This window comes from Anopheles maculipalpis, chromosome 2RL (assembly GCF_943734695.1).
Source record: "Anopheles maculipalpis chromosome 2RL, idAnoMacuDA_375_x, whole genome shotgun sequence".
Lineage (NCBI taxonomy): Eukaryota > Metazoa > Arthropoda > Insecta > Diptera > Culicidae > Anopheles > Anopheles maculipalpis.
Genome location: NC_064871.1, coordinates 4,033,811 through 4,053,112, shown reverse-complemented (window position 1 = coordinate 4,053,112; position 19,302 = coordinate 4,033,811). Strand labels below are relative to the sequence as shown.

Below are 19,302 nucleotides of genomic sequence, written 5' to 3'. Positions count from 1 at the left end.
TTTAATCCATCGTGAATCAGGTCGGTCTCCGGCAGTGGGTTGTAAGTACAGAACAGTTACTAGAACACTATAGAACACGAATCTACGAAACGGGAACGAACTCATTTTAAGCGTTTGGCGGTTAATGACGGTCACATTTTTTGTTTCCTTTCCAATCGAATGACGCATCGCAGTGTGTAAACAATTTGTTGCACTGTCAATCGCGTGTTGTGTGCCATTTTTTGGCGAGCGAATTGGTGCTAAAACATCGAAAATTTGTTCAATATTTTTTTATGTTTACTTATATGTTTTAAAGAGAATAATTTTAATTAATACGACATTCTAGCATTTATATCATAAAGCGATTTATAATAATGAGAGTGTAAAACAAATGGATACGAAACAACTCTTCAAACCCAGTGTTCGGGAAATAAGCGCCATCTGTACGTCAGGATCACAAGCTCGATGCGCCGTTGGGAATATTTAAATCTATCGACAGTTTGTAGTTGAAGCTTACACAAATACCGTGTAAGAGGATCCAAATCTCTAGTTAAACATTAATCTGGTTTATTATTATCAAAATAATGTAGAAATCAACCAGCCCGGTTAATAAATACCGGTTGAAGTCATTTTAAACTTTACCAATGTTGGGCCCAAAGTCAGCTTCAAAAACCGACGACTAGCTTTGAAATAGTCTCACACTACTGCTAGAGGATACTTTGGCAGCGTCGTACGAACGGCTGCGCAGAAGATTTGTAGTCCTACTGCTCGCATACGCTTGGACATGAAGATGTCGAGACGCGGACCCAGGATTACAACCGTATTTTAAAGGGAAGGATACAATGATGGATCTCACGGCGACGATCCCAAGGTGGTAGGTAGGTAGGCGAGTTTTTCTACCTTGGGAAGATCGTAATAACTAAGATAACATTGTTCAGGAAAATCGTTTATAGTGAGCTTACTGGATGGATCAGGCGAAGTCGATCCTTGATTTAAGATCGGTTGCAGCCGTTGATGAATGAATGTAGCTGCCTTGGATTAGGATTGCTGGAAACAAGTTGATTACCTGACCATGTCTCCACGGCATGCTCAATCCTGAGCAGGTCCTAAGTCGATCAAGATAGTTGATCCTGTATGTATGACTTGGCCTGCGGCAAATTCTATTCTGTGGATTTGTCATCATACTTTCAGATTGATTCGTGCTATTTGGTGTAAATTTCATTCAAAGCTTTTATTTGGTACGCACTCTAGCTGTAACTTCACATACCTAATTAGTTGTTTACAAATACCATTAAAACTAATGACTTTGCAATACCTTTTTGCTCTGAACAACGGTTTTTTTCGGTATACAGGTAACGAGAAATCCAATTTAAAATTCGATGCTCCGATATTTCCAATTACGATAGATAAACAATTTTGTAAAGGATCTTACATCCTTCACAAATTTCGCAGGTGGGACAATACTTTGCTAATATTATATTTTTAGGCATCGTAGTTTGGCTATGATTTGTTTTTTTTTTTATACACAAACTAACCAATGAAACAATAAAAACGAAATATAAACGAACAAAATTTAAATAAAAATCAACCACATCGCTCCTAAAGCCTAAATGGCGTTCGACACCATCACTAGCCATGATTCGCGAAACGAATGCAGACACAATTTTTCCAATTATGACACTTTTTGGGGGGGGGGGGGGGGGGGGCGGAATGCTAACGTTACATGACGAATGCTACAGTGCTACCCCTTGGGGTGTGTATGTTTTGCTTTTCTTTTGATGACCATCCATGATGAGTACCCGTGAAGCTTGTTGATAAGGTCACTTTAAGTACGCACAACTTCTCCTTGACTCCTTGTCGGACGAATCTTCGAACGAACATGTTACACCGGTTGGTTTAGCTTAGCTGAGGGTTGCGAAACGGTGCACAGTCCAGCTTAGGAGGGTAAGAGGCACTAGAATCCTTGCTGGCAGTACGATGGAGCCCGTGGAGTATTTGTTTTTAACTGTGAAAAGAAGAATGGCAGGCAAAAAGTATTATGAGTGTGATCATTTCGCCTTTCTTAAGTTAATAGTTATTAATGACGACACCCTTTTTTGTGTGTGTGTGTAAGTGTCGAAAAGATTGGAGTTGATTTATTCATAACCTACGGAAAAGAATCCCTCGCCCGGGAAGCTAATCTAGAGATCATGAAGCATCGCTTAAAGCACGTCAGAAATCCGATCCACACTCTGAAAGGAACCATTTGTTGAAGGGACCCAAAACCGCACACACGTTGAACCTTGGATAGGGGACACCTTAGGTTACGAAATGCTAGCACTTTCCTGCTAATGGATTATTTCCCGATCGAGAGAAACCATGCCGCCCATGTCATGGTTACGGGGACAGAAATGTGGATCACAACGATCAGTGGTTGCGGTCAGTGTCGCGCGCGCCCGCGAATGTCAACGTACAATATTATCACTGTCAATGTACCAACAACGCACGTGGCTTAAGTTTGAACGCGCAGCATGAGAAAAGAGGGATGACGTAAAAAGAGGCCACGGAAATTATCTTGTGCGGACAACCTGCCAAAGTTTGGAGCGATTCTCGCGAGGTTCTGGTGCGCCTGTTGTAAACATTTAATGACATTTCAGATATGATGTGTGATAAGACCTCTGTTTTACCTATCCAATTAGCATGAGCATCGCGTAACAGTATGTACGCAATGAGTGTAAATTGCACCCCAAACATCTTGCTCACATGAACGTGAAGGGGGGAAAATTTGTCACTCATTGTTGTAGATCATTGGGGGTGCAAACTACAAGTCATACATTGCAGTTACAACTTGCTTTTGTGTGTCTCTATGGGTTGGAATAATACCTCTGATAACTGCTGGTAGAGTTAGTTTTGGAAGATGAAGGGGTTCTTGATCACGACAAACCTTTACTCAGTACTGGAAGAATCAACGAATTCAACGAGATCGGACTCCCTGCTCACCAGGGTAAAGCGCGTTGAAGATTATTTGACTGACCATCGGCCAAAAGGCTGTATTTTGTTCATTGGTAATTATTCAAATATTGCTCGTGGTTATTATTAAATATTGCTTGAGCAAGTTCAGAGATTTTTTGCTAGATTTATCACTCGCAACAGCATCCGAAGAGAGCCTCGAGCATGGGTCCTCGGATAAGACGAAAAGCATCTCGGGGATCAAGGACTGAAATTATTCTCAAACATGCTACATAAGTCCTCGATAACTCCCACATTCGATCGCCGTCCTCTAGACCATAAAAATCGTTTAATTATTCTCTTTTTATTGCAACCTTCATAGACAGATATCCTCATACATTTGGATGCCACTTTAATTCAAGGTTAGTACTTAGAGAAAGTCAGAAATTTAAAGCCTGATCATGTCATGTAAATGACACCGGACAACCCAGCCCGCAAATTCTTTTTTAAGCAGCCCACACGGACAGAGGAGGCGTGGTAGACCCAAGTTGTGATGAATAGGTTTCGGCAACAGGTCAAAACTACCCATCGGTTCTAGCCTAACAAGTAAGTAAGTTAGTAAGAAAGCAGTGAAAATGTACATTAAATTAGGTTAAATCTGTTCTCTCTTCTTCTCTCCCAACTTCATGGCGCAACATCCGGCCTATGTATGCTTATCGTCGCTCAAGGTCACAGCTGAAATGTTACGATCGGGCATGCCGACAACCATATCAACATCACCTTCAATCGGCAACCAAAATGGATTCCACGGTGACAGACGAAGGTACCAATATTTACCAGACCAGAGAAGTGATAAACGGTCTGCACTTTCGTGTGTAACACCAAACCTTCCCACCTTCCCTTGCCTAATAATCCTCTCATCAGATCCTCTTTGAAGATCGAATCGTCGTCACATGATCTATTTCCAGTCAGTGTATATGCAAGGTGTTTGTTTACCGATACACGGTAGCGCCCGACAGATTCATCCGTCGCACTCAGTCAGTCAATTGAATCGAACCAAGCATTCGGTCGGTCGGTCCGCAAAGTCATCCCATAAACATGGAGGTGTTAAATGCGGGCTGAACCTGTTGAAGCCTAGCCCACCCCTAACAGCAACTGTCTGTCGGCAGTTCACAAATCTCCGGTAGGTTTCGCTCTGGATGGAAAATAATGATTAACGTCTCGTTGGAAAGCGTGTTACACAGAAAACTTCCCCCGAGGATCACATTTTTCAGCCCGCTACTTTTCGATAGCTGACGAATGATGGGAAACGGTGATTTAAATATTTTCCTCCTTTCGCACCCAGGCTCAGCTGGAGGTGGAGGAGTAGTAGTTGGAAGCGTGGAACGATTTATGCTGCTTTTTCACAAACCTCGACCTAATTTAATTTTGATCACTCTCGATGTCTTTACAAGCGAGAAGATGCAAGGTTTCAAACTTAACAGAACATTCTTGGGATGAGATGAGAAGGAATGCGGTGTACGGTTGCGATGATGAATTCCCAAAACGTTTCTGTGTTCCGGTGTAACAACGAGTTCGCTTGTCATAATAGTACGTACGAAAATCAGTCATATTATTAAACGACTAGCACGAACTGATCCAAAACTGCGCTCAGTGGTGTATTTCGTGGTTACTTCGCTTAGTATACAGTTGGTCTACTATCACTTGGGACCTCTCATAAATTTACTAACACGTGAGGGCTAAAACGATTCAAATAAGGAAAAGGCTCACTGAAAATCTGAATACAAACCACCAATGATTTAGATAGCTGACTCTCAGGATTAATGCCATTTATTAACATTCATAGCTAAGTAACGGCCACATCATTTTCCACAGAGGATTGAGCTATCAGAAATTGCTAAATATTCTTGTTATATCCCAAAATTTTTGAGTCAAGAAGGTCAGAAATGCATATGGTATTTTTAAAAACTGTTGCTTCTCTAAGAACTAATAAGAACTTCCCATTGAAGACACTGAAACGATCACATTGCACGGCGATGTTTTATCCCAAATGATGGCTCTCCTTCGCTAAATTCTTTGCAAAATAATTTAGGACAAGCCACTGAGCGAATATTCCATCTGTTACGTTCTATGGCACCTAACCTGACTCACTAGCCGTTCCAGTCGTATGGGAAGAAATTATTAGGCTGTCCCAATTTAAATGTGAGCAACTGTTTTTTGCCAACTGTTGCTGCTGCTGCGCGTGTTCTCTCTGCCTCAGCCTGGCGTGTGTATGTGTTTAGGTTTTGTGGCGTCGTAAAAAACGGATCTATTTCCTTCCCGTACAAGAATTCGGTCGAATGCCGACACATCTTTCACGTCGCGTGTCAATAAGACACAAATCTTCCACCAAACAAACGCAATGATTAGTTAACAACAATAAGCGGATCGGTTCGGTGTCGTTAAAATCTTCATGCGGCGATCACACATAAAGTCGCATCGCATTCATCACCCTCCCCCGGAAACAAACGACTGCAACGTGGTGTCCTTCTCCGTATTGATTTTTTTTTTTTCGGGGCGAAAATGCAGCGTTTCATTCTAGAAGAGCCATGTTTTCTCCGGTGGTTTTATGTGCGTGTAAATATTTACTCCACATCATCCGAAACGGAACATGACCTATTCGCTTCGAACGGGTAGAGTAGCAGCACGGTCACGATCAGTTTTATTGCTACTTTAATAAGCCGAATAATCATCATCTCGCACCGAATTAGTGGTGCCTGTCTATCTTGCAGCAGCTTGAATCCGAATTGACCTACTCGTGCAAGAGATATTGAGGTTTGTGGGTGCAGCAATGCCGAATCTCTATGCACAACAACAGCCCGTGCAACAACCAGTGATCCTCTTGATTATGGGCGAATGATTATTGAGCGCCTATTAAGTGCCATGAGTGGCTCCCAGCAGGGTGTATGTTTAAGTGCGAAAGCGGTGGACACAGCTTCTGGTTTGTGTTAGAAGATCGGTCTAACGTCGATAAGCGGTTCCGATCTTCATTCCAGTACAGATGCATAGACAGAGAGAGCGAGCGAGAGTTAATCTGGCCGCAGAAGGTGGAGTTCATATCCCAAAAAATCGATACTCGTTGTTACGGCGCTGGTGTGTGGTGTTGTGCTCGTTATCGATCTGCCTAAGGTTAAATAAACACTTCCTTCCAATAGAAGACCCCAGGGAGATCGAGGAAAGAAAAAAGCAAGCAAACAAGGTACTTACACTCCAGCTTCGTTTCTAGATCGCAGCAACACTCTTTGATCGCACGGTACTTGCTGCACGATCCGGCGTTTACCGTGCAGACCGCTTCCAACTTACGATGACAGGTGTGAGAGATCCATGGCAGTTGCTCTGGAAAGGCAAGATAATACGGCATTAGGAGGTATGCGTGCGTGGTGATTCTTATAGCTAACGATCATCAGTGCATTGGAACTCGGCGAACGAACATTACATGAGTCACGATGCGTTGGTGTGAAATGGTCATAGAACAGACGCATAGACGCACGCGTTCCCCCAAAACATGGAACACAGGTACCAAAGGTTTCGGACAGCCAGGATAAGAAGTGTTTGTGTATGTTTTCTTTTGCGAAATGCTTTAATTTACACCGAGGCGTATTGAAATCCCATTGCAGCACCAGATCGCACAGTTAAATGGTGAGTAGTTTACACTGCTGTATGGTGCTGGAATTAAAATATGAACTTTGGATTACCCACATTTAGTAGATGTTGTTCTTTATGGGCAGAAATAACTACCAACCGTAATTGGACGTTTGCAAATCGATGGAGAGTTACTAGGTTTAATGGGTGATTCTTCAGTACGTAGAGAATCTTTTAGATCATCTAGTTCAATCCGTTTACTCAATCTAAAAGTCACGGGAAGGAATCTGAGTTTTTGAGGATCATCAATAATATACGATCGAGGGACCGCGCGAACTAATAGAAAATAGGAGTTTATCCATTTGCGAAAAAGGCTCACCCAGGAACTCTTTATACAATGTTGACCTCAAAAACACTTAGCAGTACCATTCTAATAGAATGATCAGTCAACCGCAGCCGGACTAGTTTAAAGCAGACGTACTCAGATACGGTGAGATCATCGTACAAACACGTACGTAAGCATGACGCGAGAACTTTCCTCTGATTACCTGTCAGTGAGTACTTTTTTCTCAAAGAAAGTGAACTTTTTGGACGACTTGAAAGGTCCTCTCTAGGCCTTGAGAACTCGTCATCCACCTTCCACCGCTATGCGGCTTACTAAAACGCTGGTTGAAGATCACTTGCGAACAGATTGCAACTACAATCCTTCCCGATGGTTTTATTATTTTCCCAACCTCAACTACTGCAAATTTTATTACAAACTTTCGTAAACAATTGTCCAAAAACCATCGACGGCTTTGGCCGTTCGTGCAGTAAACGTACACTTTTCCACCCCACTCTCCCCCCCCGAAACATCTAATCCGATTAAATTCCCGTGTAGCGGTAGCTACTGGCGCTACTTTCGCTCAACCGTACACCGTACCGCCTTCGAACCTAACCTAAGCCAACTTCCCAAAAAAAAAAAAAAAAAAAAAAACCGATCGTCTCCGATTACGGGGAGCCGCCCGAAACCAAGCATGTGCTGCTCCCGCTAAGCAACAAACCCAGAATGTTTAATGAGGGTGAAAAGTGGCAAACTGCGGCATCATACTGGCCGTCCAATTTCGTTGGAGGCCACTGTTGCCCCTCTCCTTATCGTTATTATTATTATCTCTCGTTAATTGTGTTGCGCATCCGCAATGGAAATGCGGCGTAAACTCATCGGATTAACGCTACCGGCTAGAATGACGCTTATTGGTGGTCTTGCAGTTGCTCTTGGGGAATTGACTTCAAGGCAGAATTAGATAATTCCGATCAGAATCGGTATCAGATTACCACCATGGGGCTACTTACTAGCGCTGGCGATACCCAATTCGAAGGGCATCGGGTACCAGTTGTTCAAGCATCCAGTTACTTTGGGTATCGAATTTCTGAGTCCCGGATGATGGTTAGTACGGCACTGGGTTACGCGCGTGGCGCGTAATGTTGTTGGTTTCTAACACGTCGCACTAGCTTTGCTAGCTGACACACTCGCGAATGCAGTCGGAATCGAACAGGAACAGTGCGTGATCTGCATACCAATAGGGAAAACCAAGTTTGCCGGGTTCTGTGTGTTTCTGTGCGAGCGACGCAATTTGGCGTAACTAATGGCAAAAGCTCCAGCAACTGACATGCATCCCAGCGGTATCGGCAACCGGTAGTATGTAGGGGGCGTGATCAACTGATCGTGAAATTTGAAAGAATCAAACGACGACCATCTGAAGGGCACCGAACGATCATAAATTGTGCGGGTGCACAATGAATCCAAGAATAAGGGCACGCGCGTTTACTCGCCATCAAGATCAAGAAGGACGGTTCGAGGAGGTTGCCGTTGGAGTGAATGGAAAGCGGAAGATGTACTACTACAACATCGATTGTGATCGCCCATCGTTGTTGACAGCTTGATCAACTGTTAACGGTCTTACCTATGGCGAGCTGTTATTACTGCCTGGTGCTGCTCACCTTCGCCAGACGTCGCGCATTGTTCGAACCGATTCCTAAGCGACATAATGAATCTGCGTCCAAGAGTCAGATTAAGGCACAATTCGTTTGGATGGGACCAGCCCTGCCCAGACATTACTGTGTCACTTTGTGTCGCCATCATCTAGCGGGCAGATGTATTGAAGCGAACAAAACCTGCGCTATTCGCCGGACACATCCTCCAGCAATGGCACACTAATTCAATGAACAAGCTAATCGAACGATTGCACTGGAATCTTAATTAAAATGGCATTCGCATACACTCACATACACACACAAGCGAGTCTATTTTCCTTAAGGTGCAGCTCAGACCCCGAGAGTGAACGATCGTATGTGTGTCCTTATGAAGTCTTAGGGACTCGTTTCAAGTCTCCGGAGCAGACAACCACCAACACAACAACAACCAACCCAACCCGACCCTTCTACTAGATTCATGTAGCCAAATGTTAACTTCCAGACACACACACACGCACAAACGGTCCTTTCTTTGGACATTTATTACGACGCATAAACCCGACGGACCTGCCCCGAGTGTCGTTGGGTCCCTCATGCAAACATCTGTGCGTTTTATTCCCCCTTGCCCGAGCTGATCGAGACCTACATTTTTTCCCTTTCTTCTCATTAGCAGCACCACAACAACGACGGAAGGGAAGTTTTCGGGACCCTAGACAACGATGAGCTACAACGGTTCAACAACCTTCTTGCGTGACTTGTGTCGCGAGACACACGTGCCGGCTGAATGTTTTTTTTTTTTGGGGAGAGTGAGGGCGCATAAATTACGGACGGAACGGAATGTAGGATTTCTTTATGTGTCCTTCCCGCTATGGGAGCACCAGCACGGATTGTGGCGCTCGCAAAGAGTGTGGCCGTTTGCGATTGCAATATTAAATATCGGCAAAACGCGTTGTTTTGATAAGGTTCGGTGATCCGTGTGGCGCACATGGGATACGGTGCGCTTCCGGCATGAAGATAGAGTAAATATGTGCACACCGTGAAGCAAAAACTTTCCTATTGGTATTTTGATAAGATTCGCCAGTTGGGCAGGCAGATTGACGGATAAATTGTATGCTAGATTTGTGCACCAAATGCCTAGCCCAGTGTTTGGTCACGTACATAGATAGTAGCATGTCTTCTAATGGTCGATGATAACTTTTCCTACAAAATATGATGATTTATATCATGAGATTTCTTCATTTAAAGACGTAAAGACGTAGAAGATGTTCTGCTAGTTAACAAGCAGTTTCTTTCTACACTAATTTTTAATTTGTTTTAGTCAATTATCTGACAAAGATATGCGTTCTTGGTCTCTTTAATATCCATTAGTGTCCAGGGGCATCATTTCTCCAAGAAACAATAATCAGGACTGATTTTGTGTGATTTTTTGATGTATTAGAGACACGTACAATTGTCTCGGTATAAATGTTGCAGTAATTTTCAATCTGCTGCCTTCGGAATAAATTGGCGTGCATATGTCCTTAACGAAGGTAGTCTCAATCTCGTAGTGTCACTTTATTAACCATTTCTGCTTCAAAATACAACATTTACTAAGAATGTAGTATCAACAGTTCGTCTAAATTATCACAAACTGAACATTGGAAAGCATGATTAATTTACGAACAAATAGGTAGGAGATTGATTGAATGAAGAAATCTTAAAGAAGAAAAGCGAGGTCTTCATAAACTGGGGCCATTTTTGCCTCGTATGGTCGCCAGGTAAAATAGATTACACCATAGCAACACAGAACCGAAAAACATGTAACAAAGAACAACGGACGTTCCAAAAATGGCGACCATCCGCCGTCGACAGACAACCAGAAACAACAGCAGAAGGGATTACAGACCTCAGCAAAGTGGACATTCGAAGAAGAGTTGAAGGCTTCTACCACGCGGTTTTGTACGGAAAACATACGACTAAACGCCATGGCACAACAGGCACGGCTCAATAAATATGCCTGCATGTAAGCAGTGAAACATCTGATTTTTTCATTCCTTGTGATCTGCTGGCTGAACGTACCTAAACGTAGGGCCGACTCTTCGACACCAGCACGACCTTGAATTTATAAAGTACTGAGTAGGTCCATCGGCTTTCTGCAGATTGGACTCATTTGTATGCACAATTTGTTTGAGTTGTTTAAGGCGTAGTTCAACAATCGGTTGTCATAGAGTAATTTCAATTCATGATGCAAATGCAACAGAAAAAGTAGTGTGAGAATATGGTAAACATATTTCTGATAATGCCTAGGCGGTGAACGAACGGCGATGAATCACTCCCTGCAAAAGATTTGCGATTTGCTAAAGCTCACTGAATGGTTAACAAATTGATGATAAGAAGGGCATGCTAGTTTTCTAGGCTTAATTTTCCACTCAGCGACTAGGAAAACAAGAGAGCATAGAACGTAACCAACATTTCTTCAAATTTAAGGGTCAGTTCTTGAGTTTCGGTCACCCCGTAGTGAGGAGTGACTAGTATCTAACCACATGGCCGGCGTGACCTAGTACGTCGTTAAGTCAAGAAGAAGCAACTCCAGTTTCTTCCACAGTTGCACCAAAAAAAATATTGGGCGCGGCTGCAAATGTCGCATATAATTAACTTAACCGGATGATCGGATGTTTTGCTCGCTTCATTTAGACGATCTTGTACCTAAAATCTTCTAAAAGAGTACACTCTCTTCCCTTTTTTCTGACACAATTGTAAGAAGAAACCAAACGCGACACCGTCCAGGAACATTATTATGCAAATCGTTTGTTTGCTTGCCGTCGGATAGTCGGTCTCTTGCTTCCGATTGTGTTGCATTTTTTTTTTTTTTGCTCCATCCCATCCCACCGTCTTTCAAGCGGAACAGACATGATTGAGCAATGGGACACACTAGAAAGAAAGCCTCCCAAAGAGGTGCGCAACTCGCTCCAAAGCCTCTGTGTGAACCTGGCAGCTTTAAATGACGCTGCTGTCCAGCTAAATGGCACACCAAACGCACCGCATCGGATCAAGCATAACAACGACAGTATCCACACTGGGGTTCTGACGGTAAGACGCGTGCATCGTTGGGCATGACGAACAAATTTCCCTTGGAACAAATAGGAAAAAAAGAAAGAACACAATAACTGCAACTAATCAACTTTGCAATTGTAAATGCAATTTAGTGCGTTAGTGTGTCTCGTTATCGTTATCGTTGACGGGGATGGGGCAGGCACACGACAAACATCCCACGAGATCACTCGTCCCCTTCTCTCTCACCCACCGTGTCCAAACGTCACGCGAGACCGGACCTCGAAACAATTTGTCATATTATTACCGAACGAAAGGCTTTTGTTTCCTCTCCCCCGGGGGACAATTTTTGAACACGACCACCCATTTGCTGCATCATTTTGCCGAACGTTTTCCCCGCTCGGTGAAGGTTACTTTACCAGGTGGAGACTGCTCTAGCACAACACTATAGGCGATCGTTTACAAATCATTTTAATCCGCATGATCGCAACTCGAGTGCGAGTCGTGAACGGAATTCTCTTCCGTTCCAGCGGCAAACAGAAACATATCGCAGGAATTATGCACAACCGTCTTTCGTCGAGTACAGCGCGACAGATTGGTGAGGTGTTTTGTGAAGATTCCGGATGGAATTAAGAGGTGCAAAAGACGCGCAATAAGAGGTTTACTAAAAGGGCCAAGGCCATATATTGCGTGATTTAAATATTATATTTGTGCAGTAGAAATATCTTGTTGGAACCTCCAATCGCACGATTAGATACATTTCAAATTCATTTAAAAGGGGAAAGAATTACAATAAATCCCAATAGGGCGGACCGGTATTAGAGGCGACTTCAGCTTTAAAGGTTCAAATGCCATCTTGTGTAGTGATGACTGACAATCCAACTACATAGTATCAGCAATTCTAGAAAACCATTCGATAACCAGTGAGACCTCGGCGGTTATTAAGCCAAAAAGAAAGTGTTAATAAATTTGATAACTTGATTGCGATAAAATCACAATACGAATTAAATCCTAATTGGAGCATTTTGTGACCGATTTGCTATGAACTAAGTTGTTCCTAGTTTTGTTGGTCATCCGTAAGGCTCAAGGCCAGCCCTATGACATCATCCATTTTGCCAGACATGCAGCCACATATCGCGTGACCTCTTTTCGGTTCGAAAGCACGCCACATGGCTCGCTCGCTTCACGGGGAATCGGTTTGCAAATCAAATCCTAATTGAGCGGAAGTGAATCTGTTTTAAGCAAGCTGACAGCCGATCGAAGTCCTGTGGATGAGTCATGCTTCCCGTGGTCACTTACCGTTGGCGTGCGAATATTCACAGCAGCAGTGATCGTTCAGGAATAGTTGCGAGCGACAGTAACGCAACGTCGTCGCATTGCATTGCTTGCACCAGGACGGGGCACGAAAATCGGATTCCTTCATGTCGGCCACATACTGCCGTGCGCTCGTTTCCGTCAGCTCGTGCTCCTTGTGGTACAGCTGAGCCACCGGTGGTTCATCCGAGGAGGACTTTTGTTGGTGCGCGTGGCCATCCTTCTGGTGCGAATGGTACCGATGATGGGTGTCTTCCTGCGATAGGGGAAGATTTATATCGCTCGTTGCTAGGGCCGCCAGCACGGAGCTCGTAACTACACCGCCCAAAAACACTACCAACAATCGAAGTAGTTTGAATTGCGCCATGGCAACAACAATATTTGTGTGTATGAGAGGTTGTTTTCCTTCCTTTGCAACTGCGGTTTTTTTTCTTCACATGCGTGTTGGTGCGTGTTTGCACGGAACTTTATATAAGACACTTTGTATCACTCTTTAGGAGGAGTATTTTAATTTACGAACACACAACACACTCACAGCATGTCATTAAAACCAGAAAGGGGATGAATAAGAAACATCCCCTTTTCCACTACACTATCGCATTTGTGCGTATCGACTCTGTGTGTATATGTGTGTTTTTTCTACACTCACATCCCTTCAACCACCAAACAATCGTGTTATGTATCCTTCGATACAACAATAAAATCCAAAAAAGGATAATAATTGTGTGCACAGCACCACAGACGACACTTGCCTCCGCACAGTTAGAAACTACACCAATACACACGTACACAGCGGCATACTCGCGGCTTTCTCGGCGTTTTTCCTAGCACAGAGAAGCACGTGCACGCGTTCGCAACTCCGCCGGTCGGTCTCGCTACGCACAGAACACTGGCGCTAGTCTTTGCGCAACGATGGTTGATACGCGAATGGGTGCGTGTTGTTTGCGCGTGTACCGGCGTACCGCTGGATTGTTTGGTAGTATATGTGCGGGGTGTGTGGCGCGATTTCTATGCACCAGCTATGATGCACCCAGTGGTTTCCATTCGAAGCAACGAATATAGAATTAGATACATAGGACATACATTCAAGCTTCTTTGTAATAAGAATACATACAAGAACTTGTTATAAGAAGAAAATAACATGAAATAGCAACCAACAACGCGTATTCAAACAGCTGGTCGATTTGAATTTTACAATCGAATATTGTGAGTCACAACAAACGTACAGCATGTTTCCAAATTACGTTTGAAGTATATTTTTTAATATGTAATTATCTTTTGGATATTTTTTCCCCTAAGTGCTTCATTTATTTTAATGTTTAACATAATCTCGCTTTACATTTTTCGACCTTACTGATCGGAAAAAAGGAAAATTAAACGTAAAAGAAATTTACTACTGCCAAATTTTAACTAAATTCAACCAAGCTAAGGCCAAATTTTAACTAAAATTAACCATTTTTTCTGTAAACAAGAACTGTAGAATGTTCCACTTTGAATATTCAACTTATTCGCGTATGCATTGCCATGCCGCATACCGCGGGAACTTACTGTAAATATAGAAAACATCGCGCATAGAGTTACACTGTACGGTTGACTACTAATGCTGCTGCTGATGATTTCAAATAAAAACATCGTGCTCAAAAAATTCGTTAGTTAAATGTAAAAAAAAATTAAACCAAGGTCAATGATAATATTCCGTTTCCTTTTTCCTTTTTAAGCACCCTTTGGGTCAATTACTGTAAGAAACATCCTACTAGTTCAAAATTTTCTAAATTGTTAATCACTATGTAATAATGTCAGCTGCGAAGACCTTCGACTATAAATCAGTAGAGATCCTGATATTCTGAGGCTTTCCTGATGCAGTGATCGCATAGATGATCGAACTTTTCAAACTAAAAGTTCACCTATCTCGGGTTAAAATGCAGTGTGCAGGCAGCCAGTATCAGACCAAATACTACACTTTGGGTGAACTTCCCTCACATTCAAAACAATCGACGAGACCAGCCGCCTGCTGTTATATGTTTTATAACGTCCACAAAGGATCAGTTTGGCAATACAGCTAGGCAGTTGTGGCGACGGACAAGTTAGTATGTACATTCAAATTCAAAAATAATTACCTGTTAGGGCAGGGTCGAGGTTCAAATCTCATCTAGGTCGGATACGGGTACAACTACGTGGTATCTTATAAGTCTGGTCAGACATATTCGATAGTCAACTTCACCTAGTAGATCGTTAAGTCAAGAAAAAAAATCCGAGACATAGGTGTACACATATTTAATATTATGCTTTAAATGAACGTGACTATTCCATATTATTTTTGGCCACCTTTAACATTACAAAATGTTACTCAAAATTTCTTACATGATTATTAGAATTATGCGTGGACGTCTATAAAACCCCAATCTGATCGTCCAGCTCCAGATACACTGTTTTTCTTTACAGCAGGCATCTCAAGCATTCCTTCAAGTTCAAAATCACTCTTCAGCAAATAGGTTTTTCTGCTGTCGTGTTGGGGCCATCCAATATTAACGCTCAGTTTATCTGCTCCACTCACGCAACACAAGCGTTAGTGCATTTTCGGCAGCGGAAGAAGCCGGTCGACTGTTTGACGATGAAGCTGACGGTACGATACGCAATGAACGCAACATTTTTACCAAGCGAGAGAGCAGTGTGGCAGTTTTCCGTTTCCGAGTGATCCTAACTCACGATAAGAAGTGCCTAAATACATAATATCCGTGTGTGTGCCAATTTTAGACGCTACATGCAAGTCCCTAAGAGCTATCCCCGTTAGCCGTTTGGAACTCTATCGGTGCGGGGCTGCCAGTCGGAAATTGGGAATCGAAGTGAGATTTCGTGTCCAACCGGCGCCGTGATCGTAAATCAACGTAATTGCCGATTGACGGCGCTATTTTTAAATCATTATGATCTTAACGTGCTCTTTTGCGGATTAGCCCTGGATTTGAGTGCATGTGTGTGTGCGTGTGTGGTGCGCGGATGTGTGTATCTAAGAGTGGCCATGCTTATGCTAACCACTTCCATGCCATTCGGAATCATAAGGCCAAGAGCGTGTCCAAGTGTGTGGGCGGCAGCTTGTAAACAAAGCGATCGTATAACGCGGAAACCACGTGCCATGGTAGTAGACACAAAGATGGTTTTCAAATCTCCTCCTGCGATGAGGAATGATGAATTGGCTTGACGATTAGAGAACTATTATCGTATTTTTACGCCAGTAGTAGCGCCACTCTTGGGTGCGATCGTAGAATGATCATTTCCTACTTTTTTCCAGATCATGCCAAGCGCGGTGTCACTTAAGCTAATGTTAATACTGATGGCGCTCACCGTTATGGTCGGATCGGATCCAGTGCCGGGCGAGGTAGCCACAACGCATCAAGACATCCGCGCGATGCTTGAGGATGTGAAATCTCATCTGAACCGATTCAACTCGCATTACCTTATCAATCTGGAGCAGCGAATAGTGTCGTTGCTCACCACGATGACCAGTTTGGATGCGAACGTCAAAACTCTACAGGAGAAGTCGCAAATTTGGGATGTTTTTCAGCATCACATCGGAGCCTGGAGCGAACACATCAAATCCGTTGACAGCAAGCTCGATATTTTGAGAAAGTAAATACATTTCTCCACAGCCTGTCGGTTGACTTACTGTAAAGCAATTTTATCTTTCTGTAGAGCACACGACACACCTTCACCATCGCTCGAATCGCGCCTCTCCAATCTGGACTTTAAGGTCCAACATATCTTCGAGAAGGTTGATGTGATCAACGAGAAGCTGCACGATATCACTAAAACCGTGTACGCACTATCCAGCAGCAGTGCTATCAATCGAGGCCGGCGAAACGATCGCTTGGAATCGGCTGCAGAACAAGCGGCAATCCTAACCAAAATTACCCACCTTCAAAAGCAAATTAATCGGATCGAAAGCAATGGCAATAGTAACTGCCAGAAGCAAAACAATGGCCAAGGGAATCGGGCAGCTGTTTCGGCTAAGTTTAGGAAGGACGTGTCGGATTCTGACGAGGAGATGGATGAATTTCTGGACAAGCTGACGGCAAAAAAGTTGCGCGAAATGGTTGCCAATCGTAGACAGTGCCGCGCGCTGGATACACTGACCGGGATGGCGCGTTCGATCGAGGATCGTACGGTACGCATCTACGATTTGGAGGCGAACCAATTCGAACAAATTCTATCCTGCTGTCAGCGAACGAATCACGAAGTTGCCACCTTCACAAACAGTGCGGATATTTTGCTGAAGCGCATCGAACATTTAGTGCTAGATGTGGACAGGAAGGTGGAGAAGCGAAACAATTTCCCTTGTAGCCATGGGGTGACAGGTGTCGATGAAGCTGCGGTGGATGTTCCCATACCGGCTGGCAGCAATGGTACAATAGAAGAAAGCTTAGATGTCTCTTCAAATGTAGATATTGGTAGTGGTAGTGAGGAATCGAGCCCGAATGCTGATACCAACGTGATTAGCACAGCAGCGATTGAGCAGCACGAGGAAGTAAGCTTCCATCATCCGGACAAAGATGGCTGCCATCAACTACTTAAGCGCGTTAGCGGTGTGTACACGTTCGCTGAAGTCGAGCTTAACGAAGCTAGGCGGGATTTCAACCGACGATACTGTGAGTTTGCAACGGACGGTACGGCTTGGACGGTGGTGCAGCGTCGGAATTGGTACGATTTGCAGGAAAACTTTAACCGATCGTGGAATGAGTACAAGTACGGATTTGGTGATCTCGGGTACGAGTTTTGGATGGGGAACGATTTCATACACAGGTAAGTCAAGGTCGAAAAGGTGCAGTGATTAGAAAGATTGGGCAAAGGAACAACGATCATCATGTGGTACAAGACCAACATGTAGACATTAATCGACTGACGAAGGCGGGATCATCAAGCAATACTCCCAGAATCCTTTGAGACCTACTGTCTATAAAGCCGATGCGATGCTAGACAGTTTTTTATTTTATACCTGAGACATTTATTGTTTTGTGTCTTTATCAATTAAAACTCTGACAAATAACAAGCAATTCACATGCTTTTTCCCCAGATTAAGTTACGATGACAACGTTGAGCTACGCATCGAGCTGGAAGATTTTGAAGGCAACAAATCATACGCAGCCTACGGAACGTTCCGTATGGAGTCGGAAAAGTTCAACTACAACCTGATGGTTTCCGACTACCATGGCAATGCTTCGGATGCGCTTGCTTACCACAACGATCACGATTTCAGCACCTACGATCGTGCGAATGATAAATCTAGTGGAGATTTTCCGTGCGCGCTAACCTTCGGAAGTGGTTGGTGGTTTAACAGGTGTAGTAGAGTAGGATCTCTTTCAAGTTGTATCGATATCTCACACTTTGTCCTCTCAACATCCACAGGTGTGCGGCTTCAAATTTGAATGGAAAGTACTATCTGGAGAATCCTCGTAATCATAAACATACCGGTATACTGTGGGAATCATGGCTGGGAGACTATTCACTGAAAGCGGCCAAGATGATGATACGTCCGAAGGACGCATGGAGCCGGGATGAGGAGATGGCGGATAATGACGGTGCGATGGATCCGTAAATGCTGCCATTTTTTGCAACTTTTTAACAAATATTTCAACCACTATTTTATCCTTACGAAATATATGCATATTATTGAATTGCACTAAAATGTTACAGAGTTCTCTAGGAATGGGACTAGGAAAATGTGATGATGTATTCCTCAAATAACTACATACCTTCGGTATTAGGCTTCTTAGCGTTGAACCAGAGAGATGAAAGATGGAAAACAAAAAATGTAACATCAACCACCACCCTAATATTCTTCATGCTACTTACCCCAAACCAACTCGCAAGTATCAACGAACGATCCTCCTCCAGTGGCGAGGAATCGCAGCTTTCTTTAACAGCGACTGCTTTTGGCAAGAAGATATCTTGCTATTTTCTTAACATCTTCATCATCTATCACCTAGACTTGATGTACGGTCACTATTTCTTCCGACGCAGTCGCAATTTTTCCACTATTAGCGACACTTTCATTCATTTTTGCACTTAAAATTCGGTCGCTTCACGTGCATGCTTTCAAATTCAACACCGCAACGCCGCACAGTTTGCTTCAAAACATAAACATCCGCATTCATGTACACCTAAGCACAAGATGATTATATGAGGTGTGCTGAAGAATCAATTTACATTGCAGATCGCTTAAATTAGAAGTTTCTAGATCTACAAATTTTCCAGATTTATAGAACAACAAAAATAATTTCTTCCTTTACATAAGAAAATTCAAATAACACCTAGTTTTAAATAAACAATAAATATTTTAGCTTTTTGCACGACATTGTCCTCCCAATTAATATCCGCTTGCAATCCCATGGTGTAAAAATTGTCAAAATGACAGCGACAGCTCGTTCGCTTGTTTACATTGTGTTTACAAGCGGATAAAGTGCGATTTTTAACCGATAATTCTCG

General features: G+C 43.2%; 3 protein-coding genes across 3 annotated transcripts in view; 2 read left to right on the top strand and 1 right to left on the bottom strand.

Annotated features, from left to right (window-relative positions):
* Positions 1–19,302, top strand: part of LOC126557619 (glycerol kinase) — a 164,471-nt gene that overhangs the window by 129,237 nt on the left and 15,932 nt on the right. The gene's annotated exons all lie outside the window — the stretch shown is intronic.
* LOC126559998 (uncharacterized) lies at positions 1,881–13,192 on the bottom strand. Its single transcript, XM_050216159.1, has 3 exons — positions 12,811–13,192; positions 6,154–6,282; positions 1,881–1,984 (listed from the first exon to the last, which is right to left on the bottom strand). Exons 1-3 carry the CDS (start codon positions 13,190–13,192, stop codon positions 1,881–1,883), a joined length of 615 nt encoding a protein of 204 aa, XP_050072116.1.
* LOC126559997 (angiopoietin-2-like) lies at positions 16,115–18,412 on the top strand. Its single transcript, XM_050216158.1, has 4 exons — positions 16,115–16,449; positions 16,513–17,619; positions 17,891–18,154; positions 18,223–18,412. Exons 1-4 carry the CDS (start codon positions 16,115–16,117, stop codon positions 18,410–18,412), a joined length of 1,896 nt encoding a protein of 631 aa, XP_050072115.1.